This window comes from Nymphaea colorata, chromosome 2, assembly GCF_008831285.2.
Source record: "Nymphaea colorata isolate Beijing-Zhang1983 chromosome 2, ASM883128v2, whole genome shotgun sequence".
Classification (NCBI taxonomy): Eukaryota; Viridiplantae; Streptophyta; class Magnoliopsida; order Nymphaeales; family Nymphaeaceae; genus Nymphaea; species Nymphaea colorata.
Genome location: NC_045139.1, coordinates 23,470,350 through 23,495,259, shown reverse-complemented (window position 1 = coordinate 23,495,259; position 24,910 = coordinate 23,470,350). Strand labels below are relative to the sequence as shown.

The window sequence follows — 24,910 nt, the reverse complement described above, 5'->3', positions numbered from 1 at the left end:
TTCGGCGGGAACCATCCCTTGTATTAACATTTAAACTCTGTTAGCAACAACCTCCTCCTACATCTTGGAAAGTGATCGGTGTCGACATCTTATGTTTCATTGGCCGCATCGGGTCCGACCCTACCAGTCGTCAAGGTGTTGGGCAACCAGGCTCCACCTCATGCTCTTTGATTATGGCGTTGTGTTCCTCGCTCAGTTGTTGTGCGCATGATGTTCTTTGAGTTTCTGATGCAGCCGAGCACCGCTCTTGGGTTTCTGGCATTGGCCACGAAGATAGTGCCACCCAAATGATCTCATAAGGTAGCGTGACCCCATTGAACCTATGAGAGATGTAGCCTTCGTCCTGTCAACTACCACCATGGTCTCTGGGATCGTGTCACAAATGAACAAGTTGTTAAGATCGTTGCCCAGAATCCTCGGCATGTAAGCTATCTGCTAATCTAGAAGTTCTGTTTGTAGTTCTTATCTGTCTAATTATACATATGCTTGACACTATTTGAACATATGTTGAATGTCATGAGGGAATTGCGCAAAAGCTGGTAAGAGCAGCAACCCAAGTGGCAGAGGCATCAATAGGGCGGTCATCTAATTTCATTAAGAAGGTGAACAGTGGCGACAGATGCAACTACAATGACGATATCACTGTTGTGGTCGTTTACATCGACCATGATGTGGTCGACAATGGTGCAAATCTCTCGATCCCAGAGTCAACCATCAGAGCATTTACTGATATTGAGATGCCATCGATTCTATCATTGATGAATGAAGCTCGAAGGTGATTGCTTTTCCTTTTTCCTTCTTTTTTGGAGTATAATGGCAGACTTGTGGTGAATTTCATAACGGATCAGTCAACGGCAAGTATTTCTCATTGTATATCCTGAGTTTGATGAGGCCATTTTTCTCTTCAAAGAACCTGTACATGAAACGATCAGTACCATTTTCTGTACAGATTTGCTTTCCTGTTGCAAGTAGAATGATTTTGATTTTAGAACAGATTCTGTACTTCGTAAGGCACCCCATGCACCCCCCTCCTCCCTTTCATCGGTTGGCTTTTTTATGCCAGAATCAAACCTGGTAGTGAGGAGCAGAATATTTGATGAGGTATGATCGACTCTAAATCCGAGATTGATGCACCGTGCCATTATGGAACCGAGAGACTTGAGTAAATAAGTGTGAGATCTTTTAATACGACAACCTATTTCTTTTCGGGCCAGCTTCGATCCGAATATGGTAAAAAATGATCACATCCTCCATCCCTACTGCTCTTCAAGTGTTAGTATAACCAAGTTATAGCCGAAAACGTAGGATTGGCTATGAGTCGGCCCTCCATTATGTAGGATAATACAAATATATATGAGAGAGAGAGAGAGAGAGAATCCCTCCAGCCTGGAAGGATCCCCTCTTCAAGGCCACCCGATGCTTTTTAATCAAACGGCCTCCTTTCATGTATGTGCCCATTCCACCGGCCAAGCCCAGTCGGAGGAATCCAGTAATCCTATATTTTATATATAGATGAGAAGTAAATTGTGTCTTTTAATTTATGCCTTCACCGTGTCCATCTTGGTTGATAGGGTGGGAGGGATGTGTGATTACCGCTTCCCAACTGAGGAATCAAGTCGCGTACCTCTTGCACAATTGGAGCAAGTTGAAAAGAGACAAAGTTACAAGACCAAGATTCACTAATGCAATAGTCTGCATCAATGCATGAGCATTTCTCATAATAATAAATAACAGAAACAGGGAGTTAACACTGTTCTGAAGGAAGCAATATTCAGAAATGCATAGTTGGCACTTAAAACAGCAGCGCAGCATCACAATAGGGGATTAAAGAGTTTCCAGGGACACTTGATTGGCAAAACTACACAGTGAATCCAAATCCAATATATTATGATGAACCAACTTATTTACTGAATCACTCTTCTGCAGCGCTTGCAGCACTTAGATCCACACTTAGGTCAAGAACCTGCATAATGGCAATGGACATTAGGATGGCTCACAATGCTAGCTGCCGCAAGTACATAAAAAGACAACGTCATGAAAGCCTAAATGATACCTTTCCGGTTATCATTGTGTAGAGTGTGAGCACATCTTTGACTGTTGACTCGAAATGAGTTGTCGCATCGTAACTCTGCAAGAACAAGATGAATGAACCAACAGCAAATGCAATTTTATTTTCTCGGGGAATATGAAGCTACTCTGGAGAAAACACTCACAGTTGATATAAAGCAGTTATCAAGAGAGGGTTCATTGACTGGTTCAAATCTGTCATAAGTATCAAAAAATATCTCATCAACTGGGCCAAGTAAATCTATTCCTGGCTTGAGTTCCACCTCAGGTCTGTCTGTCTCTGCTTCCGTAGACACAAATGCAATAAATTTGCCTTTGGGAGCCACATTATGTGAATAGGAACAGCAAAAGAGGTACCTAAACCAATAACGAGTGCATCAGAATCAAATCCCAGTCCCACTAAATGCAATAAATTTGCCTTTGGGAGCCACACTATGTGAATAGGAACAGCAAAAGGGGTAACTAAACCAATAACGAGTGCATCAGAATCAAATCCCAGTCCCACTAAGAATCCGATACAATTTTCAGATATATCAAACCGAATTTGAAGTTTTAGTCAAAATAAAGACAAATGGGCAAAATCTTGGGCTGACCCAAGTCAAGCCCGAACCAGTGAATCTCTGGTTGCATGAACAATTGATATTCAAGCAAATGTGCCTCTTTCCAAAAATCCAAAAATTGCATTTTTAAAGGTTCAAGAGAAAACACTTTGGTAACAGACAGCTTAGCCACATAGCCCACATGAGCAAATGATTTTGGATATGATAGCATTACCAATTGAAGGAACCACGTCATGGAGGACCACTATATGCAGCAATTCCTGTTAGCAACAAGTTGCGACTACTTGTTTAACTGCCTCTGGCAATTTAACTATAGTTGTCAGCTCAAGCAACAGATATGAATGAGGTCTTTCTTAGCTAGAAGTTTTTACTTTTAACTAATAAGCTTTAATCTTGCCCACAGAAGAGAGAAATAGGAAAGAAAAAAAAGGCCAAGAATATATCAGAAATTCCAACAGAAGCCGGAACAATCCAGATAACAAGGTCACACTAATCCAAGGCAGTAATAAAGCAGCTAACTCAGTCAAGCAAACCAACACAAGAGTGCATGACGGAACAGGATTTGGATTCATACAGCAAATCCATATCAATATTTGCCCTATCTCTCCCTGAGGAAAGGAAAAAACTCTCTCCTGCAAGGACAACTAGTAATAATGAGACCCATAACATAAGCTAGCTAGGTATATACATTCAACCATTTATGAATGATACATAGCAAAACAAGTGCAAGGAAAGCATGTTAGAATAGGGTTGGGATGCAGACAAGACAAGGTTCAAGTTCAATGACTGAGCTGAAGAGGGGTCCGCTAAGGCTCGACTGCAATGATTCTAGGTGATTTTTTTGTTGTTTGAAGCCTGCTACATATCCTGACTGGTGACAAGGTGGAGGAGATATTGCAATGGCTGGAAGGATGTCAAACTCGCATTTATATATCTCATCTTCAGGTAATGCAATCAGGAATGGGAAGAAAAAAATTATGGCTATTTTTTGTTAAGCAAAATGAATAACAAAATTTTCTAGGCTGTTCAGTTTCACCAAGAAAACAATAGGGTGGATGTCATGAAGGTCATAAAGAAACACGGACACCAGGATCTTACCGATGTTCCAGAAATCCAACTGGTTTCCCATTTTTCAAAATGAAGTACTCATTATGAGATTAATATATTAAGGTCCTTAAAACTACTTTTACTTATCTAGATTTAACGCTCAGGCAACTGAAAAGGAAATTACTTATTTTTAGCATCTCTTTTATCCAAATAGCTACTAAGCAAATTAACTTCTAATATTTTGTTAATTCTGAAGGGACTTTTAGTTAGTCAAATCGAATAAAATATGGTCCACTACAAAGAGGTTTGTCTTTCTGATAAACATTAAAATCCAATATTGAAATGTTACACTAGGAAAGCTGGTTGCTTTTGTGATTACTTGCCATTAACTTTTAGTCACTCTGGAGGCAAACTGTATAATCACCTTTTTGTAAAGATGCAATTTAGAATCCAAACATAAGAAATCCTATGGTATGATTAATTTCAGTCAGGTTAAGAAATGAAAGACAGGGAAGGCAGGAAGTCATAAAAGTAAAACGACAGAAAAATTTCCTTATGGTCGAGAATTCTTAGCATACTCAAATGTTCCTAGCCAATTTTCTCCACCCCAGGCTGATACAGAAACTGGGGTTTAGCATCCCACAACCTGCAGCAAATGGCTAGCAGATCCAAGTTTCCAACCACCTCATAAGACACATACGGTGAAAAGAGTACGTGTTCCTCTTAAGCTTAACAAGATCTTGCTTATTCCCCACCTCATGACAAGACACTTCTATAGCTATAACAAAAGCAACTCCTTGAAACTGAATGTACATAGTTGAAGAAAAGATGGATAACTCACATGTCTGACTTGCGTCCAATTTGTTTCTGAGGCAGAATAACCTGCACTGAGTGGGAATCACTTGTGTTCGGGATGGGATGACTCATTATACAAATAGCTCTAGCAACTTTTCCGACTTTTCTAACCTGGTCAGTGGTCAAACAATCGATGTTAACTTCGGAATAGATTGATGAGATAACAAATTTCTAAACCAAGCAAGCTGAGGATGGAAAGATAGCTTTTATTTCACGATCTCAGAATGTGATTAACAATCTACACATCGAAAGAACATCCTTTTCTATTTCCACTGGACATGTAGAGACCAATTTTGCGATTAGATTTGTCATAGGTACATATAAATGAATTTTTAAATGTCATAGTGCATCTTCCATAATTTCAGAATCCTACACATATATAAGCACATACACATGCAGAGAAACATCTATGTGCCTGTGCATGCATATGTATGTGATTAATTAGATGGTACTTCCTCCCCTTGTATTCAGCCCCGTTTGTTGCCTGTTTTTCCTTTCCTTTACTCTCCAAACCTCTTGCACTCATGCTACAGTAAGTGAACCAAGGGATTCTAAAGATCCCATTGAATTGACAATATCTTTCGCTATGAATCCTTCATCTAAACTAGATTTCTTTAACCCTGTGAGAGCATGAGAAGTTGCGATGAAGGAAAATAAGCACCATGGACATCACCTTATGTGGCAGGTATGATGGATCACAAACAACTTTTTTGCATCTTGCAGTCTCCCCTTCAGACTCCACACCATAAACTTTCCCTTCTTCATCATACAACACCTATCACAGCAAATAGTGGACTACATCAGAAATGAACTGGGATTAATCAAAAAACAAAAGAGCCTTCAGGTGTTTCAGCCCCAATAACAACATAAGACGTTCAAATTTCTTCCTTTCTGCTTCTGGAGGAAAATATATACTTGAATCTTATGAGTGAAAAAAGCTAGGAAGAGTTGTTAAAGAATACCATGCAGAAAATTTTCAGTTAACAACAATCAGATTATATCCATATGAGAAATATCACTGTAGCCAACTAGATGTGCACATACGCATGGATAAACATGCTCAGTCCAGACGTACAAAAGGCCTTGCAGTTGGCATAAGACCTATCTTGTATGTGTGTGTACATACATCCACATATATTATATTATATATATATATATATATATATATATATATACTAGATTTTGATATCACATGATGAAAAATACCTTGCATTCAGGCTTGTTTAACATGTATGTTCCCCCATAAACAGCACTGAGGCGAGCAAATGCCTGATCAAAATCAATATAGAAAGTAAATGAATAGAGTTATTGGAGCAATTCCTTTTTCCCAAATTCTGCAACAAAATCATACCTGTGGAAGTTCCCCCAATCCATATAAAGGATAAATATATGGAGATCCTCCTTGAAAACGTGCTAATGATTCTGCATAAAGCTATTATAAGCCAAAAGATAATCAGCAATAGAGAATTGCAAAGAGAACGAGTAAAACAGATATGAAAGAAGATAACATGTATTTTAACAGTAAAACAGCAAACAAAATAAATCATCTCATGAGAAATCCCAGTTTCTTAAACAATTTACTACATAGGGCAACTGCACCTGGGTCAAGAGACTTAGTTGCTGCCCAAGGTCATGAAACCCCATGGCTAGTACTCCAATTCCCAAGGCCTACACATGCATTGGCTTGTGCAGAGAGTTGAGACCCACAAAGCTCAAACTTTGGCCATCCATCTAACAGCCAAGACCTGACTCCACTACACCAAGCCCCTTCATGAGAAAAACCAGCTCATCTCAACAAAAGAGATGTCCTTCAGAACAAGAGGAACACATTCATGATTAAAATGTGTGGTTAACGTGCAAAAGGAAATACTTAAATGGTAGATGAGTAGGGATTCAGCCATTCAGGTGCCTAGAAGCAGTCCCTATAGTTTTGAACAATATTGTAAAATGTGTAACAAAACCCATACCATGAGGTCCGAAGTTAGATATTTAGCATAAAGTAAAAAATCACAGATTTAATTTTTAATATTAAAAATAACACCGAGTAAGAAAAAGGCAAAATAATAAAAAATAGGAAAAAAATCTCTCTATGGAAAAACATGAATTACACGAAGGTAAGAAAATAACAAGCAAATTCTACCTACAGCATGCACACTTTCATTAGAAATAATCAAAACTGTCCACTTAAATTACTCTCAATACTTAAATGGATATCAAAATAAATGAGTTCTTTTTATGTACTGCTTGCTCTACAGTCATGAAACTTAGTGGTCATACAATTTGAAATTTTTATTTTGGAGAATAAACATACGTTCTTATATAAAAACCATGAAACCTCTAACTTTTTGGATTAGACCAACCCAAATGTTTTTGCCTTAAAATGTGTAAGAATCCTTTCGTGACAAACTTAATATTCAGCCTTAAAAAATTTATATTACCTTAACTCCCAAAAAGAGAAGAACTTTCTGTCACATTTTATTTTTTCATTTTTCAAAAGGTCTACGCCATACCTTTGGCATACCCTAACATACCATATGAGGAGTGCATCATAAGTTGCACTTATAGAGTACATTTACACCCTTTCAGGGGTATATTGCATTTTAATTTTTTAGTTAAATCACTTTCATACGATACGCTACTTCCATACAACACGATTCTTTAACTTCAAATTCTATGTACAAACTCAAAACTCCCAAATGCCAAACTCAGACAAATATCAAGACCTGACATACCAGAGGTTGGTTGAATTTTTGTTAGTTATATGAAGAAAGGAGTGGATAAAAGTAAATGAACCATTTCCCCATAAGTTCAACCAAAAATGGGATGCCACTAAGGAAATGGAAGTTTAGGTTGATTAAGGACACATAACCATTCAAATGAGTGCGAACAATAGCCAAATTTTGAAAAATCACAACAATTTTACAGAAATATTGCAAGCATCACTGTTAATGCTGAATCACTCTGCAAGATGATTCAGACAATCAGAATGTATCTGCCATATAGGACTGGGAAGCATCAGTTAATTTTATTTTTTTAACCAGAAAAAATACTAAATTCAATAAAAAATAATGCTAGGAGGAAAATGAAGACTCTCATCAGTCCACCCCATTTCCAAGAAGGGTAATGCAACACATCTCTGTTACTATGTGTCAATATGCACTGATATTGACAAAAGTTGAGTTCGCATATAATTCCCCAAACTTAAAACAACAACAATGACAATGATGATGTAGTCAATAAATGTAGAAATACTTAATCTTGATTCTAAAATAGGAGAGACAAGAAAAAGGCATACAACAAGGACAATGTTGCAAGCATCAGCATGCCTGACAGAAAATGGTAGGGCTCTTGAGGGGTCAAATGACACGGTTAAATACAAAACTAGCATCCATTTGAATTTTGAAGAGTTCAAGCACATGATCAAATGTTTATGGACAGAGTACCTAACATTCCATTGAATAGCCTCAGATATTTAGAGTGATTAATGTGAGCCTCCAAAATGACATGAAGTGGTGAGCAAGAGCAAAAATTAGCTGAATCAATCAAGTTGGCTAGACTTACTTGTTGGCCTGGCCCTCAACATGTGGGATTCGTTTTTCCACCCCTCTTTTCTCCCTCATTCATGTACTTTTTCTGTCTCCCTCTATGTCACATGGGCACGGATGTGATTTAGGTGCTGGTTTGTGTATGGGTGCGGACCAAGATCAAAAATTACAAGTACAGGGGTACGCCGTACATATATATTTATATGTATAATAATAAGATTTTACACATAAAGTTATTGCTTATATTCATAAAAATATATTACTAAACAAAAAACACTAAAATATACCCAAAAGGTACAAAATATATTAAAATATACCCAAAAATTAAAAAAATCAAGGCTGCCGTGTCCAGGACCAGACCCATACCTGCACCCACACCCGTGTCGATACAGGTTCTTGGCCTTTTTATCCGTCCCCGTGTTTCATAGCTCTCCCTCTTCTTTTTTCAGTTTAACTTTTCTTTCTTTCCACAACCATCTTCCCCACCTTAAGGTTGGTCCATCATTCTAATTAAGATGGGATGGGACCTGAAAATCAACAACCAGTCCCAAAATGGGACTACTTTACCTAATTTCACAACAAACACACATAGATACACATATATATTTGTTGAATTAGAAGAGTTTATGTTTCTAGGTGGTTCTTTGCAATATTTAATAGTTAGGAGGCCTATTTAAACATTCCTCTATTTTCTATTGATGTACTTTGTAAATCTCTCTTCAACCATAATCTCTTTATTATGGAGATTAGGGTTAGTGAATGAATAAACGTTTCTCTCATGAAGGCTGCCGGCTGTAACATGGTATCAGAGCCGGCGATCTCCACCCTTCTCCTCCGGCGGCTGTCGTGATTTTCCAGTGACCCCTTCTCCTCTTCCTCTCCCATCTCTTCCCACTTCTTCTCTTCCTCTATCCTTCCTTTCTCTCTTCTCTCTGTTGATCAAAAGATAGTGACGCAGCATGGAAGGGGAACTTAATCACATGTGAGAGGTATGTGTGATTAGGTCCCCAACGTGGATGTAGTGGAGCGTAAGCAACTGCGTGGGAGTTGCAATGGAAAGCTGTAAGTCAGATCTAGCTTCGTTGATGAATAGCAGCACATGGACTCCATTATTATTCAGATCTAGGCTTGTGGAAAAAGAGCTGCATGTGGATTCTTGTTCAGATTTGGGCTCGTGGAAGATTAAATGCATGTGGGCCATATTCTTATCATATTTTTTGATTAAATGCATGTGGACCATATTCTTATCATATTTTTTGGAAAAGTGGCAGCAAGTGGAGTAGCTGCACGTTGGGTATATTTTTTTTTAGATTAAATGTCTGTTTTATAATCTGGTGGACTGATTTGGAACAACAAAGTCTTTTCTATATGCATATGTGGATACGTAGAAGTCTGGTGGACTGTTTTGAATAACAAGTTCATATATTCCTGTTCATTTATTGATTGCTGTGATTGGTGGACTGATTTGAACAGCAAAGTTTTTTTTTATATGCATATGTGGATACGTAGAAGCCTGGTGGCCTGTTTTGAACAACAAGTTCATATATTCTTATTCATTTATTGATTACTGTGATTGGTGGACTGATTTACTGAGCAGCAAGTTCACAAAATTCTTTTTTAAGGACTGCTTTTGGTGCGAGAAAAAAAAAATTATATATATATATATATATATATATATATATATATATATATATATATATATATATATATATATATGTTGCCTAAGTTTCCTCAAGTTGATTGTTGCACGCTATACTCTTGATTGTATCATAGGGCAATCAGATTGAGATCACATTGTCAAGTCATGCACTATGGCCGCTAAAGGCAAGACAGAGATGCAGTATGAGCATAAGAAAGTTAGATACTCCTAAGTTGGAAGACAGATGTTGGAATAAGCTTGGTCATCCTTCCGCTGTACTCCTAGAAAGATGCGTTGCATCTAAGCAGGGCAATAATTCATTACAGTCTCATATTGGATCTATCCAGGCAGCTTCATCAATAGTAGAGGGATCTTTATCTTCTTCTAATCCTGAGACTGTGATTGTGAATATCAACAAGTTAGAGTATGGCACACAGATCTACTCAACTGTCAGCCTCTACAGTTACGATAGACGGTGCTATGTTCGTTGATACTGCTCCACATGATACAGGTACTACTTGAATTATTGATTCAGGAGCATCGAGGCACTTTTGTAGTAGACCTTATATGTTTATCGTGCTACACTCATTACCTCAGACACGTCATGTGAGACTTGCAGATGGTAGATGGTCTTCTATTATGGGTTATGGAGATATTAAGATTTCTCAGTCTATAACAATTCCTAATGTGTTATATGCTCCTAAGTTTCTCACTAATCTTTTATCAGTTGGACAATTGATTAATGATTTACATTGTCGTGTTACATTTGACTCTAGTGTATGTTCATTTCAGGACTTGCAAACTGGGAAGACGATTGGTGGAGGCTATGAGAAAGGGGGCATCTACTTCCTGTCTGATTTTGTGGGTATTGCAGCCGTCTTAACTTCTTCATTGTCCTCCTCCTTCCAGTGACATCTCAGACTTGGTCATCCATCTGTCTCCAAGCTCCGTCACCTACTTCCTCATCTATCAGTTCACGAGTCGTTCCAGTGTGACACCTGTCAACTTGGCAAGCACACCCGTAGCAGTTATTCATCAAGTCTTAGTTCGTCCAGTTGTGGACTATTTGATCTTCTTCATGTTGATGTGTGGGGTCATAGCAGAGTTGCTAGTAAGTCTAGATTTTGTTATTTCCTTGTCATTGTTGATGATTATTCTCGAGTCACTTGGGTTTTTCTTTTGAAAGAAAGGTCTGAAGTCATATTTACTCTCAAGAACCTTATTGTTGAAATAAAGACCCAATTTGGTATTCTTGTTAAAAGCATTCGCACTGATAACGTTCTTGAGTTCAAGGCATCTACTTTAATGATATTTTACTTTGATAATGGCATTTCTCCTCAGTTTATTTGTCCCCATACCTCCCAGCAAAATGGAGTAGCTGAGCAGAAACATCGCCAACTTTTAAATGTGGCACGCTCTCTAATGCTTCATACTAATCTACCTGCATATTTTTTGGGAGATGTCATCTTCACTGCTTGTTACTTGACCAACCGTTTACCCTCATCCTCCATTGACAACAAGGTTCCCATTAAACTTGTGTACCCACAACGACCCTTGTTTCCAGTAGCTCCCAAAGTATTTGGTTCATGCTTAGTTCACATACTTGGACCCACACGTGATAAATTGGGTGCCCAAGCCATTAAGTGTATCTTTATTGACTACTCCAGGAATCATAAAGGTTACAAATGCTTTGACCCCTTGACTCAAAAGGAGTATATCAGTGCGGATGTGACATTTTTTGAGTCTCAGTCTTATTATAGTTCCTCACCTACCTCTACTGAGATGCCACTGTCATCTGACCCACTACCTATCCCTCTCATTCTTTTGGAGTCATTCCCTTACGAGTCTCCTTCTGGAGATTCTCCTGTTGTAGTATCCAAGTTTCGTGATCCTCCGCTGGTCTACACACGTCAACAGGACCCTTCTCATGATCATTCCCCAACCGCTTCTCAAGAGGTAAGTACATCTGAAGTGAGTATACCTAGTCCATCTCTGTCAGGACTTACCTATTGCTCTTCGCAAAGGCAAACGACAATATACTCTGCATCTTATATCTCATGTTGTTTCCGACGGTGTTGGTAAAAGTATGCAACAGTTTATTTAAGCTCTGGCGGCCCATGCAGTTCTTACTTGTCACCAACAGACCTTATTAGATACTCAATGGAGACAGGCCATGCAAGATGAGATGGCTGCAACTGTTCAGCGAGACACTTGGGAACTTGTTGATCCTCCTCTTGATTGTGACATTGTTGGCTCCAAGTGGATATTCACAATGAAATATAATTCTGATGGTTCTATGGAAAGATACAAAGCTCGGTTGGTTACTAAAGGCTACACGCAGACTTACGGGGTTGATTTCTTCGAGACTTTCTCTCCTATTGCTCGGTTGGGGACCATTCGTCTTATCATCTCTGTGGTTGTATACCATGACTGGCACATGTATCAGTTTGATGTCAAAAAGGCATTTTTGTACGGTGATCTCGATGAGACTGTCTATATGCAATAACCACCAGGGTTTGAACGACAGGAGGAGTGTGGAAAAGTGTGAACTGAAGAAAGCTATTTATGGACTCAAGCAGAGTCCTCGTGCGTGGTTTCACAAGTTCTCTGAGGTAGTCTCAAAGTATGACTTTGCGAGATCCCCTTTTGATCATTCTCTGTTTATCAAGAAGAATTCCAGGGGTATGACCGTTCTAGTGGTTTATGTTGATGATATTATCCTGACAAGTGACTCCGATCAGAAAATTTCGGACACAAAGTTGTTTCTTCAAAAACACTTTGTGACGAAAGATCTTGGTCAACTACGATATTTCTTGGGAATAGAGGTAGCTCACAACAGGGAAGGTTTAGTTCTCTCTCAACAGAAGTATGTTCTTGATTTATTGCAGAACACCGGAATACTAGCAGCTAAACCGGCCAATCTACCTATGAATCCACGCATACATCTTCATGATGACCAATCAGAATTAGTGGATTCTCGATCATACAGGTCTCGTATTGGAAAGCTCCTCTATGTTACTGTAACCAGACCAGACATTAGCTTTGCAGTGGGGAAACTAAATCAATTTATGGAAAGACCCACGAAAGTTCATTGGGATGCTGTTTTAATGGTGGTCAAATATCTGAAATCATCTCCTGGCAAAAGACTTTTGTTCACAAAAGGCAAGACCCTAGAAGTGGAAGCTTATAGTGATGCTGACTATGCTGGCTCAGTCGAAGACAGGAAATCTACCACAAGATTCAGTGTATTTGTGGGAGGTAACCTTATATCCTGGAGAAGCAAAAAGCAAGGTGTGGTGTCAAGATCTAGTGCAAAATCTGAATACAGAGCTATGGCTCAAACTGCCGCTGAAATGGCTTGGGCTAAATTCATACTATCTAGCCTAAGTGTGTCGATCATGCTTCCCATGAAGATGTATTGTGACAATTGAGCAGCCACATACATTGCGAACAATCCAGTTTTCCATGAGAGAACTAAACATATTGAAGTGGACTGCCATTACATTCGGGATCTCGTTCAAGGAGGAACCATAACCACCATTCATGTATCATCAGAAGATCAAGCTGCAGATGTCTTCGCCAAAGCTCTTCATATTGGTGATCATTCTAGATGTTGTGACAAGCTGAGCATGATTAATATGTATGCTCCAGCTTGAGGGAGAGTGTTAATTAAAAGAGTTTATGTTTCTAGGTGGTTCTTTGCAATATTTAATAGTTAGGAGGTCTCTTTAAACATTCCTTTATTTTTTGTTGATGTACTTTGCTCTAATCTCGTTATTATGGAGATTAGGGTTAGTGAATGAATAAATGTTTCTCTCTCGAAGGTTGCCGGCTGTAACAATATCAATGTTTAAAAACTCACTGAATGGACTTAGCAACTCAGATGACTGGATTTGATTGGCGAAGAGGGTAAACCTAGCACATGGACTTGGAATGGAACACAAACTCGGCAAACTCATCACTGTCCAAGTCATGAGTCATCTGCAACCCAATCGAGTATTTAAAAAAAAAAAAAAAACTGGCCAAATTTTTCATATGACTCAACTTACTCTGAACACAACATGAATTAGCATAAGTCAGTAATTCCTGCAATGGTAGAGCCATAAGAACAAAAAGATAATGGTTTTTTCAATTAAAGAACCTTGTAGTAAATGAGAACAGAGAAAAGAAGGGTTTCTCTCCCTGATGCTTCAAGATGCAAGTAAAATTAAAAGCACAGAAGCCTGGGTAGACAAAGAGAAAAGTTTACAAAGTTCACTTACAGTCGTAATTTTGTTTTAAACCTGATGCTTGTAGATATAAATAAAACCAAAACATATACGGTTTTGCAGAAAAAAGGAAAAAGATTACAAAGTTTAGGAGGCATGGAAGGGATATGTCTCAGTGGTAGAGTGTCACCTTGATGTGGTAGATTATGATCATAATTCTGTTTTAATACCAATGAAAAGTGGATTTTGCACCAATTAGTAAAGTAGAATCTAGATGCCATATCCATACATTTGTAAGATGGTACTACATATCACTCACACAAAAACACATGTTCTTTTGTGCCCATACATGGGTCTGAAACAAGTGGAGTAAAAGGAATATTCAGAGGATATCACTTTCAGACGGACCAAGGAGCCACAACCATGGCATTTGAGTGGAAGCAAATAAAAACTTTGTGTATATGAAATCACATTATACCTTCATTCGTTTCACAGTATCCATAGCAGGTTCATCTAGATAGCGGTCATCCCGATGAAGTGCCAATGCATGACCAATGAAGTCTACAGTGTTGTCATCTAAGCCATATTTCCTGCCAGAATGTTTTAAAATGAAAACAAAATCAGAACCAAAAACAAGTTGAACATTAGGAGGTTACCTTGTAAGTATCAATAGACAACTAGAAAGATGCAGAATTCAGAAGCAATTTAGTTCACATCTATTCAATGTACATTCGAATCCAGGATCAAGAATCAAGAAAGACTCCTACAGAAGTATGATGAACAAGGTATCAAGTGGGATGAGCAACACATTCATGCTACATGAACCAAAATTCACTTTTGTCATTGAAATAGTGTAACAACTTGGCTCAAAGCTGACCCAAGTTCCCAGTTTAATAGATCACAACCCACCCTGGAGTCGGCTTCAATTTGTGGCCCAAAAAAGGCTCTGCTATGAAGGTTTATATGCCATTAGTATATATCATAGTCACAAATAACTAGGGCTGCACAACGAATCGAACCAACTCGGGCTCGACTCGAACTCGCTCGAGTAAACTCGACTCGAGCTCGACTCGTTTTTATACGAGTCAAGCTCGAGTTTAAATGTAAACTCGAGTACGTTAACGAGCCGAGTTCGAGTTAGACAAACTCGACTCGGCTCGACTTTAATCTCTTTTTTTTTTACGTTTTTATTTTCCCTCTTCTTTTTTGTTTTGTATTTTTTAATTTTCCCTCCATTTTTAACCATGAAGGCACACTTCCTTTTCTTTTTTCATTATTTTTTCCCTCCCCTTTTTCTCTTTCCTCACCAAGCTTCCTTCTTTTTCCTCTTTTTTCGCCCCCACTTTGTCTTCCCGCCTTTAACCATTTCTCATGGCAGGTGCCATTACCGAGGACATCCATCACCATAATGGAAAAGAGCGCATGAACTCATGATACTCATGGCATGTGCTATTACTGATGACAAAAAAGGAGCGTGAAGAAAAATAAACGAGCCGCTCGAGTCGAGCTAGAGCTCGGCGGCAGCTTCTCGAGTCGAGCTCGAGTTGAAGATGAGAAGCTCGTGACGAGCTCGAGTCAAGCCGAGCTCGAGCTCGACTCGGCTCATGTGCAGCCCTACAAATAACGTTTTGGAGTTTTAAACGGCGAGGTTTTTCTCAGGTATAATACAGTGAGGTTGGAAAAGAAATGGGAAAAAAACGGGAAAAATATGGTAAAATTTTTAAAAATTTAAAAAAACTAAAAATAAGGGAAAAGTAAAATAAGTGAGAAACTAATAACACGAACATCAAAAGATAAGTAGATTTGCAACAAATAAAAAATAGAAAATGATAAAAAGACTGTTTGGAATTAAAAAAATAAAAAAAATAAAAAAAAACGCATAAAAATCCACTTTTCGTTTTCAACGTTTTTTAAAAAACGCGTTTTTTTTTAAACGTGTCTTTTTGTGACTATGATATATATATATATATATATATATATATATATATATATATATATATATATATATATATATCTTAGCTAGAGTTAACCCATATCAGCAACTAAAAAAGTCTAATGAGAAGTTAGTGCAATTGTCACAAAAAACACGTTTTATTTGCAAAAAATGGGTATAAAACGTAAAAAACAAATCATCCATATAAAACGTGAAAAAAACGTGTTTTTTTAAACATGCTTTTTTTTAAACCGCCAAAAAATAAAAAACACATACAATACGTGCATAATACGAATTTTTCATATTTTTATTAATTTTACTTTTTAATAGTTTTCAGGATTTATTAAATGTTTTTAAAATTTTTAAAATTCACCGAGATATTCCTGAAATATACAACTTTGCCATATTATACCCAAGAAATTTCTCGCCGTACCCTGTATGTAGCGGCGAGGCTTTTCTCGCTCCAGCAAGCGTGAAAAAAAGTGGGAAAACATGGTAATTTTTTAAATTAAAAAAATGAAAATTACGGAAAAGCAAAAATAAATGAGAACAAACATCAAATAATAATTAACTTCGCAACAAATAAAAATTAGAAATGAAAACGAGCAGTTTGTCATTAAAAGACATGAAAAAATGAACAAAATTAAAAAATAGGAAAAACTCAAGAAATTTGTGTTTTTCACCTTTTCCTCGTTTCAACTTTTTTTTCAAAAGAAGACATTTTTTTAAGTTTTAAACAACTGATTTATTTATCGCATTTTTTTGGTGTTTTTAGTAGGAAAAAACGTGTTTTCTGTGACTACAATATGTTATTATATCCAAATATATGTAGTTATTTATTTATAGTCAATTAACTTGCACCCAGTCAAACCACCTAGTCTTGACAAGTCTCAAATTCTCTCAATTAGTCATTTTGGGGTTATGAGTGACCTGTGCCCCAGTTTTGATTTTAACAACTTGATTATCATTCTACCACTAAACTTGACTGAAGGTTCACAAGGTGCCATATGTAAAGTTATATTTTAAAGTCAAAGGATAATTGCATTCATTTTTATGAAAAGTTAGTTTAAAATGAAACAATAGCTTTACATCAGACACTTCATGATCCACTTATCAAGTTTGTTGGATGGTTCATAATTAATCTATATAGTTTTCTTTTAATTACTCAGTCAACGTACTCTATTAACCTTATATATATAATTCCCAAAAACGTTTCTTAAAAGGATTTATTTCTTCTTATCAGAAAAGAAGAAAAACAAAATTAAGTGTATGACTGACCCAAAAACCTACTAATTGTTCATTCACCATAGTCACAAACATCGTTTACAGGTTTTCAACGGCAAGGTGTTTCTCAGGTATAACAAGGTAGAGTTGTTGACTTTTTCTCTAGAAAATCTTGGCAAATTTAAAAAGAATTTAAAAAATCTCAAAGTCAAAATATGAAAATTAAGATGTGATGGTAAAAAATGTAAAAAAAAAAGTGAAAAGCAACAAAAATTAAAAAAACAAAAATATATAAAAATACATGGAGAAAATGCAGAAAAATGTAGAAAAAATCCAAAACAAAAAAAATGTAAAAAGAATAAAACACATTTTATTCGTTTTGGCGTTTTTTCAAAAAAAAAAAAAAACATGTGCTTTTGTCATGCTTCTCGACCGACTTATTTTTCAAAATTTTAATGCATTTTTTTTCAAAAAAGAAAACGTGTTTTTTATGACTATGTCATCAAGTAGTAGCCACTAGTCTAAGGTCCAAGGCCTATCGACCATGTGGCTATCGACTGGTCAGGTGGACACAGAGAGGCAGGTTGACAACATAGAATACCAAACCCTCCAGCCAATAAGAATGAGACTAATGCAATGACATAAACAAAAAAATAAAGAAAATAGGATTAGACTTTGGAAAGGAGCAAAATAGATATGTTTTTACCCAGAAAAGCATGAACAGGACAATTCCATATAAGACATAGACTGACTAAATTCTACAGAACTGCAAGCAAAGATTTCACCAGAACTTAACTTGAGGATAAATTCATTATGAATTTTTGAGAATAGCAAGGGCAAAAAAAATCCATGTCTTCCATTTTCTGATTTGTGAAAACAGTATGAAAAGAAAGAGAAAAATGAAACATAGGGATATAGACAAGCAACTAGCAAGCTACCAACTTCAAAGTAATTGAAGTAAGGGAGATATATACGCTATTAATTCTCTTGTTGTCACTCTTGTAAGATCCATTCCCTCATGTGTCCTCGGATCATTCTCATCATAATCTTGGACGTATATGAAGAACTTACGAGCACGACGCTTTTCAAATAAGCCCATGAGTGGAGACTTCAGTGCTTCCATATCAGTTGCAGGAACCTTGTGAATCTGAATGTTGCATGGGGAAAATCAAATAGTAAGAGGAACTTACAGCCAACAAAATTGTTTCTTCAAAAATAGGTAAAGAATAACTATCTTACCTTTCCCTTATTGAAAACGAAGCTACCGTCAACAGCCTTGAAGTAAAGATATTTGGTGACGTCGGTATGGATAAGAACACGGACCAATGTACCATTTGCCATCATAAACTATTCAAGCAACAAGTGTATAAGAAACTTGGCCGATACAATACAAAATTAAAGAATGCAAGATAGGTGATGTAGGAAAAATAAAATATGGACAAATAAAGCTTAATAAAGAAAAAGACAAACGGATATCCACTTGCAGGCCTCAAGGTGCAAGGGCTTCCACAAGCAATAGGTAAGCTACAAGAGAGACAAAAATAACAACTAGAGAGCAAGCCGACTATATTTAAATCAAATACATAGCTTGTAAACTAACTCAGCAAGCCTGGGCCATATTTGATTCTAATATGCAATTCTTTTCATGTATTTGTCAACTATATCATCTTTGAAACTAAGAATAAAAAAGTAGAACAAAAGAACAATAGCATCAGTGGAAATATAAGAAAAGCTGTTCTCATTTTTAATTCTTAATCACAACTGATGGACTAGCTTGTGGCTATCTGAACCCTATGCATACGCTCAAGCAAGTTCTTTAGAGGATGAGATCTGTCCATACGAATGCATGGGCAGCCAATATGGACACAGAGAGCAAGACCAGAATCAAAGTATGTAATGTAGTAACATTAGGAAGCTTCACAACCTTTGTGCTCATACTTGCGTTTGGAAGCTTAAAATTCAACAGCAATGACAAAAATATATTGTTATTGGACAACTCAAAATGTGAACTTCAATCCTACAAGCCAAAACTATGTGTTACCACAAAGTGCTGATAACTGAAAAGAAGAATCTTGATTAGAAGTAATGAAGAACAAAATTAAGCAAACAGTTTTGAATTGTTAGCTACCTTGGGAACCATGTCAACATTGTAGTCCCTACTAGAACCCAAATGAGCAGGAGGCTTATCATTTCCTCTGAACCTCTTCCAGAGCTGCGAAGACAGTTTATGGTTTCAAAATTTTTGAAAAATGGATAGCACCAAAAGTTTTTCCTTCAGAAAATGCTAACAAAAATGAAGAGATGGCCTGCAAAAGCCTTCCATGTGTACGGCACCTGAATGAGATTTAGAGATGATGATTCCCCACCATAATAATCATTCCTGTCCATATGCAAGACCTGAAACACACACGGATAAAACACATTTGGAGTAGTTCATGTGCATGACCTGGCAACCACGAAAACTTAGGCACCTCATGCAGTCGATAAGTTGCAGGAAACCCTTAAAAGCAAGTACCATAAGAATCATGAACCGGATTGTACAGGATCACATCAACATGCCGAAACATGAAGGTTACTGGAATAACTATTTGATGCATAACCAAACGCGATAGTTAATCGTTGGTGGCCATTCGATGCATAACGGATAAACTAAGAGCAGATCGATAAAAAAGCACAAGCCCTCTTAGTGGATGCCTTTCGGCTTTTGGCATTGTGGATCGGTCATCAACCTTGTCGCTTTCTCACTTGTTCATCAAAAATCAGACGACTAAAAGAGAATCTTTATTACGAAGTTTGGAGCAAAAAACAAGTAAAGAAATTAGCCTTCAACTTATCCAGACATAATCAACGCCATTCAGGTAGACAACCAAAGAAAATTAACGGCATAAACACAGCGATCTCCTGCTGAACGCAATATTCTGTACAGATAATCAACAGTTCAAATTCGACACCACAACAGCAGAATTGAGATCCTATCGTCGATCTCGCATTAGTAGATAAACAAACCAAAGATCGATCATTCCTGATCCAAGCCTCACCAGAATAAAAAAATGGAAAAAGTAACCAAATAACTCGCGATCGATCCCGATAAGCAACAAAAACAAAAGGCTGAATCCATTCGCCCCAAACTAGACAAAGAAATTCGCAAGAAAGAGAAAAACAACGGAAAAGAGTGGCGAGCGGGTGAAAAGAAACTGGATTGACCTTGAGTCCATCCACAGAGAGCAAACCACTGAGGATGCATTCCTTAAGTCCAGTGCCCAGAACGATCACGTCGTACTCTTCGTCCATGGTGGGGAAGAACTAAAGAAGGTAGCTTCCACTCCCCTCCTCTTCAGGGATCCCCGCCCGCGACGGAGAACCGAGGACAGGAACAGATGAGATGAGAACAGGAAAGAAGGAAGGAAGACTAAAGAAGGGAAAGAGACAGCAGAAAGAACTTAGGAAGAGACGCGGTCGGCTGCTGACCTAGTGGGGAGGACAAATCTACGGAAATCAAGCGGCCCTTCTCTCTCTCTCTCTCTCTCTCCACCTTTTCCAAAATGACCGCCGGCCCCCACCTTCAGTCTATGGAAAAATTACCATGCAGTCCTTTGATGCCCTTTGGGAAATTTAGATTTTCAGACGCCGGAAAACAGAAATATAAAATCTTTTAGGGGCTCACTGTAACCAAATCCACTTTCTGAGAAAATAGCATCCCTACATTTTTTACTTTCAATAATCTTTAAAAAAAAAAAAAAAAAAAACTTAGACGGACGGTTGTTTGATGATTTGGAAATTTGATTTAATAATGAAAAACCCAGAATAATAATTCTTCTTCAAACTAAAATGGAATTAAGATTTCAGGCTTTAGTTTCCTAATTTCAAAAATAAAATACCTCGTTGTTTAAGAATTATAATTTCTTAAAAATTAAACATTTTGATTCTAAAATTCCATGATTTTGAATGTATCAAATGCCCCTAGGGAAGTTTGGATGGCAGCTGAAAAACCCTAGGTTTAGATGTACAATGAAGTTGTTTAGAGTGTGGCACCATCAAAATTAGATTAAAAAAAAAACAATTTGACAAGTCGGGTTTTGTAAAAGGAATTGAAAAATCTGGCCCCTTTATTGAAAACTCATATTTTGAGTGTATTATATAGATGAAAAATATATTTTTTATAATTCATTAAAAAAATGGTTTTCAGAAAAGCTAATTTTTACGAAAACTGAGTTAGATGAGGATATTGTGAGAAAGTTGAGCTGAAAGAAATGTTTCAAATGTCTCACAATTGAACAAAAACTTAGACTAAAACGCCTTGATGATAAAAGGATGATATGAGTGAGTGGAACATGCTCTCCGACCCTCACCTTATTTTGAAAGCAAAATTAAATACCATCAAAGTTGGCATGAAAATACCATTTGTCTATTTAACAAGAATTATATGATCAAACTAAGTTGCATTAATGTGTCAAGACAATTAGCAAAGTGTTTATCATGTCCGTCCTTTCCATGTCATCCAAGCGTCACTCAGGTATACTCATTTATAAATTTACAAACAGCCTGACTAACTTATGAAATATCAAAAATGTGCATAAAGTTTAGAAAATTGCAGAAAACCACAATAGTTTATAAAATAAACCACAAGCACGTACTCAAATATATGCATACAGCACTATCCGAAAAAATGTGAACTCATCCAAACAGGAAACTCTGTCAAAGTAGCAGGATTCTAAGAATTTGCCATCCAGCTCGAGTCAAGTCATATATATTGCTTGGCTCAAGCTCCACTCGAACTTTATGAGGAAAATTTGAGCTCGACTAGTTTAAACTTGTGTCACTTATTCATTTTTTTCCATTAGTTGAAAAAGGTGTTAAAATTTATCAAAAGCTACCAACATGTCCCCAAAGGTTAACAAACATAAAAGACACAAGCTGAATCCAGTTTAAAGGAGCTTATGCTTAACAGATGAGTTCAAGTCAAGCTCAAGTTTGAGGGATAAGCCCCCTATCTAGGGATGTCAATATACCCGATTTGAACAGGATATCTGACCGATTCAATGCGAAAAAATCAGATATAGAAAAAAAAAATATCCGATTAAGAAATCAGATTTAATAAATTGCATCCGATTCGGATTCGGATATATGATCGGATTCAAAACGGATTTATTTTTAGACAAATAGCTTGTATCTAATGCTATTAAATTTTAAAAATTGGCAAAATTCGGTTCAAAATCCGGATTCATATTCGGATATAAATATAAAAATCAGATTCAGATTGCAAAATCGGATTTTTTGACTCGGATTCATTTTTTTACTTTTCTTTATTTTAATTGAGTCCGAATATGTGAATATTCGAAAAAGTAAATATATCCCGATCCAAATCCGATCTATTGACATCCTCCCTACCTTTGACAAGATTTGCACTTGCTCCATTGCAACATTGGATTTAAGTGGTAAAAGAAAATAGTTTATAAAATGAGAAAAAAAAAAACTAAAAGTTATCGAATAACTCAGTAGTCGGTAGCAACTAGGCGAGCATGGAAGAACTGAACGCTACTTTGAATCTAAAAGAGTTATGGAGTGGGTGAGGGCTTATGGTAACAGGAATACAATTTAAAAAAAAAAAAAAACCATATTGCTATTCATTTTATTGTATATGAAAATAAGACTGTTTTTTAAATGAACCACAAATTGCCCATATCACTCGTCTAAAAAAATATGAATTCCTTCAAAACTGGACACTCGTTAGCGGAACCATGATTTTTTTTTAGTGGAGGCATTCATTCAATATCTTTAATTTGTTTGTAACAATTTTTATGTATAACAATTAAATATGTGAAAATGTTAACATAATATTAAACTAATTTTGTGAGGATGCTCACATGTGGCCACTGAAGTAAACAGGATCTTAGAATTTGCTCTCCATGACATTTGCCTCTTTCACTAGAGATGTTGCCGACCGGTTTGCGACTAAAGTGGCTTTTGAACCATCACTAACCAATGGTTCCATGAAATAGAAGCCGAGGACCAATAAGCTTTGTCAAAATTTGTTGAGGGGCAAACCTCCTATCTTTATTAACAAAATCTACGTCACAAGCATGGCCAAGCATGGCAGAAGGAAGGGGGGCTGGTCCTTGGTAGGGGTCATAGCCACCCTCACAGGACAAATATATTTTTGAAACTTTTAACTTGGTATATGTAAAAAAAATTAAAATTTTTATTTGGTTCCATACGAATTCAAAAAATACTATTAGCCCCCTCCCTAAAAAAAAAATTGGCCCACCTCTATCACAAGGTAGAAGATAATAGTCTTAAAATTGAGGGGAAAAATTAGGGTCCCACATGTCAGATGAGTAGGTTAGCATGGTTGAATAACTGAAGGCTAGTTTGAATTTAAATGGCATAACAAAAATGACTTGTTGACATTGTAGACGAAAATATAAGGTATTAAAACGCTTGAATAGGGGCACAATCGGTAGTTTTTTATTAAAAACAATACATTAAATCATTAATGGAATGATTTGCAGCTGGCTGGAATAGTTTCGCCTTCTTGTCAGCGGTGGAAAAGCTCATTCACAAATAACAGCAGACAAAAGAAAGTTTTGTTTTTTTTAAAATACTTGAATTACCTTTTTTATCCATGGAAAACCAAAATATCCCATGACCAGCTCCAACATGCAACGCGGTAGAGAGCCGAACCATGATTACAAAAAGAGAGAGAGAGAGAGAGAGAAAACGAGAGTATATATAAAAGGTCTCCTTATTTTAATGTTTTGAACATCTGTGAGCGTTCATGAATTATTTCATTAGTTCAGGCAGTTGTCTGTAAGTTTTCATACGTTAGGGAGCTCTTCGCAAATAAGCTAAAATGCAAGTGAATTTTAAAATTTGTGTCAGAAAGAGAGGGAGCTGGTTAGAATCTCACTATGAAGCTACAGTAAAGGGTAAAACGGTCTTTTAGTTCACTTTCACAGAAATGCTCCATTCAAAGGTACGTGCGCGCTCGTGGCAGCGTAAAAAAAAGGGCGTCAGTTTTCCATCATCCCAATAACGTTACAGGTGTGCTTTGGGAAAGTTTTTTCAAAACCTTACGTCGAGCACTCGTAATAATTAATTGTTCAATCAGCATTTTGTTGGCGGGTGTTTAATGGGCACACAAAACTGTTTATGAACTTTTTTTACGCAGAAAAAATTTATTAGAATGGGGTGGATGGTAATTTTTATTTGATTTGTGTTGGATAGATTAAATATAAATGATCAAATAAATGATTTAAATCATATTACAACAAGTTTAATTCATTGGTTTAACTATATAAACCAAATAAAAGGTTTAAATCTCATTTATAGTACATGAAATTGTGATTTCAATTATTTGAATCAATTAAAATATATATAACAATAAGTTAAACTTATTAGATTAACTACAATGGATCCAATGCATGAGTTGAATTTCATTCATATTAATGCAAATTTATGATTACAATCATTTTTTGTGCAGTTTGATGGACTTAACATAATAAACTTGCAAAATGAACCTCTATGGCAAATCACTTCCATCTACTAACCTGTTGTTTGCCATGTGGTTTTTTTTTTAGAATACTTAGAAATACGAAACAAAAGCCGGAAGTTGATCCAATTTATTTTGTGCTTCTATGAACATATTAAATCTTTAACAAGTTGTTTTGCAACAAAGACATTTTGTGAATATCTCATGAATATGTCCAAAAATTCGAGTATATTTATAAGAGACTAGAGCTAACATATTTTATAAATCTGCCATAGTATTAAGAGAGAGATTCAACAAAGTGTCCTTGCATTTGATCCCAAAATTTTATGTTTTTTTTCTGGGG

The 24,910-nt window shown here is 36.6% G+C and overlaps 1 protein-coding gene across 1 annotated transcript; it reads right to left on the bottom strand.

Moving 5' to 3' along the window:
* Nucleotides 1–1,675: 1,675 nt before the first annotated feature.
* LOC116247900 (guanosine nucleotide diphosphate dissociation inhibitor 2) lies at nucleotides 1,676–20,560 on the bottom strand. The gene is made up of 13 exons (XM_031620336.2): nucleotides 20,283–20,560; nucleotides 19,413–19,475; nucleotides 19,207–19,290; nucleotides 18,318–18,425; nucleotides 18,053–18,225; nucleotides 14,400–14,511; nucleotides 5,881–5,961; nucleotides 5,736–5,798; nucleotides 5,203–5,304; nucleotides 4,516–4,640; nucleotides 2,214–2,424; nucleotides 2,054–2,128; nucleotides 1,676–1,963 (listed from the first exon to the last, which is right to left on the bottom strand). The coding sequence occupies exons 1-13, from the start codon at nucleotides 20,367–20,369 to the stop codon at nucleotides 1,913–1,915; spliced, it is 1,335 nt and encodes a 444-aa protein (XP_031476196.1). The 5' UTR covers nucleotides 20,370–20,560; the 3' UTR covers nucleotides 1,676–1,912.
* Nucleotides 20,561–24,910: the final 4,350 nt, after the last annotated feature.

Bases quoted from the DNA above. Each gene is read 5' to 3' on its own strand.
- LOC116247900 (XM_031620336.2), bottom strand. From the start codon at position 20,369: ATGGACGAAGAGTACGACGTGATCGTTCTGGGCACTGGACTTAAGGAA. The intron at 18,226-18,317 runs GTAAGATAGTTA...TGCAACATTCAG, and splicing joins TCGTTTTCAATAAGGGAAAG to ATTCACAAGGTTCCTGCAAC. The intron at 2,129-2,213 runs GTGAGTGTTTTC...TTGTTCTTGCAG, and splicing joins ATAACTGCTTTATATCAACT to AGTTACGATGCGACAACTCA.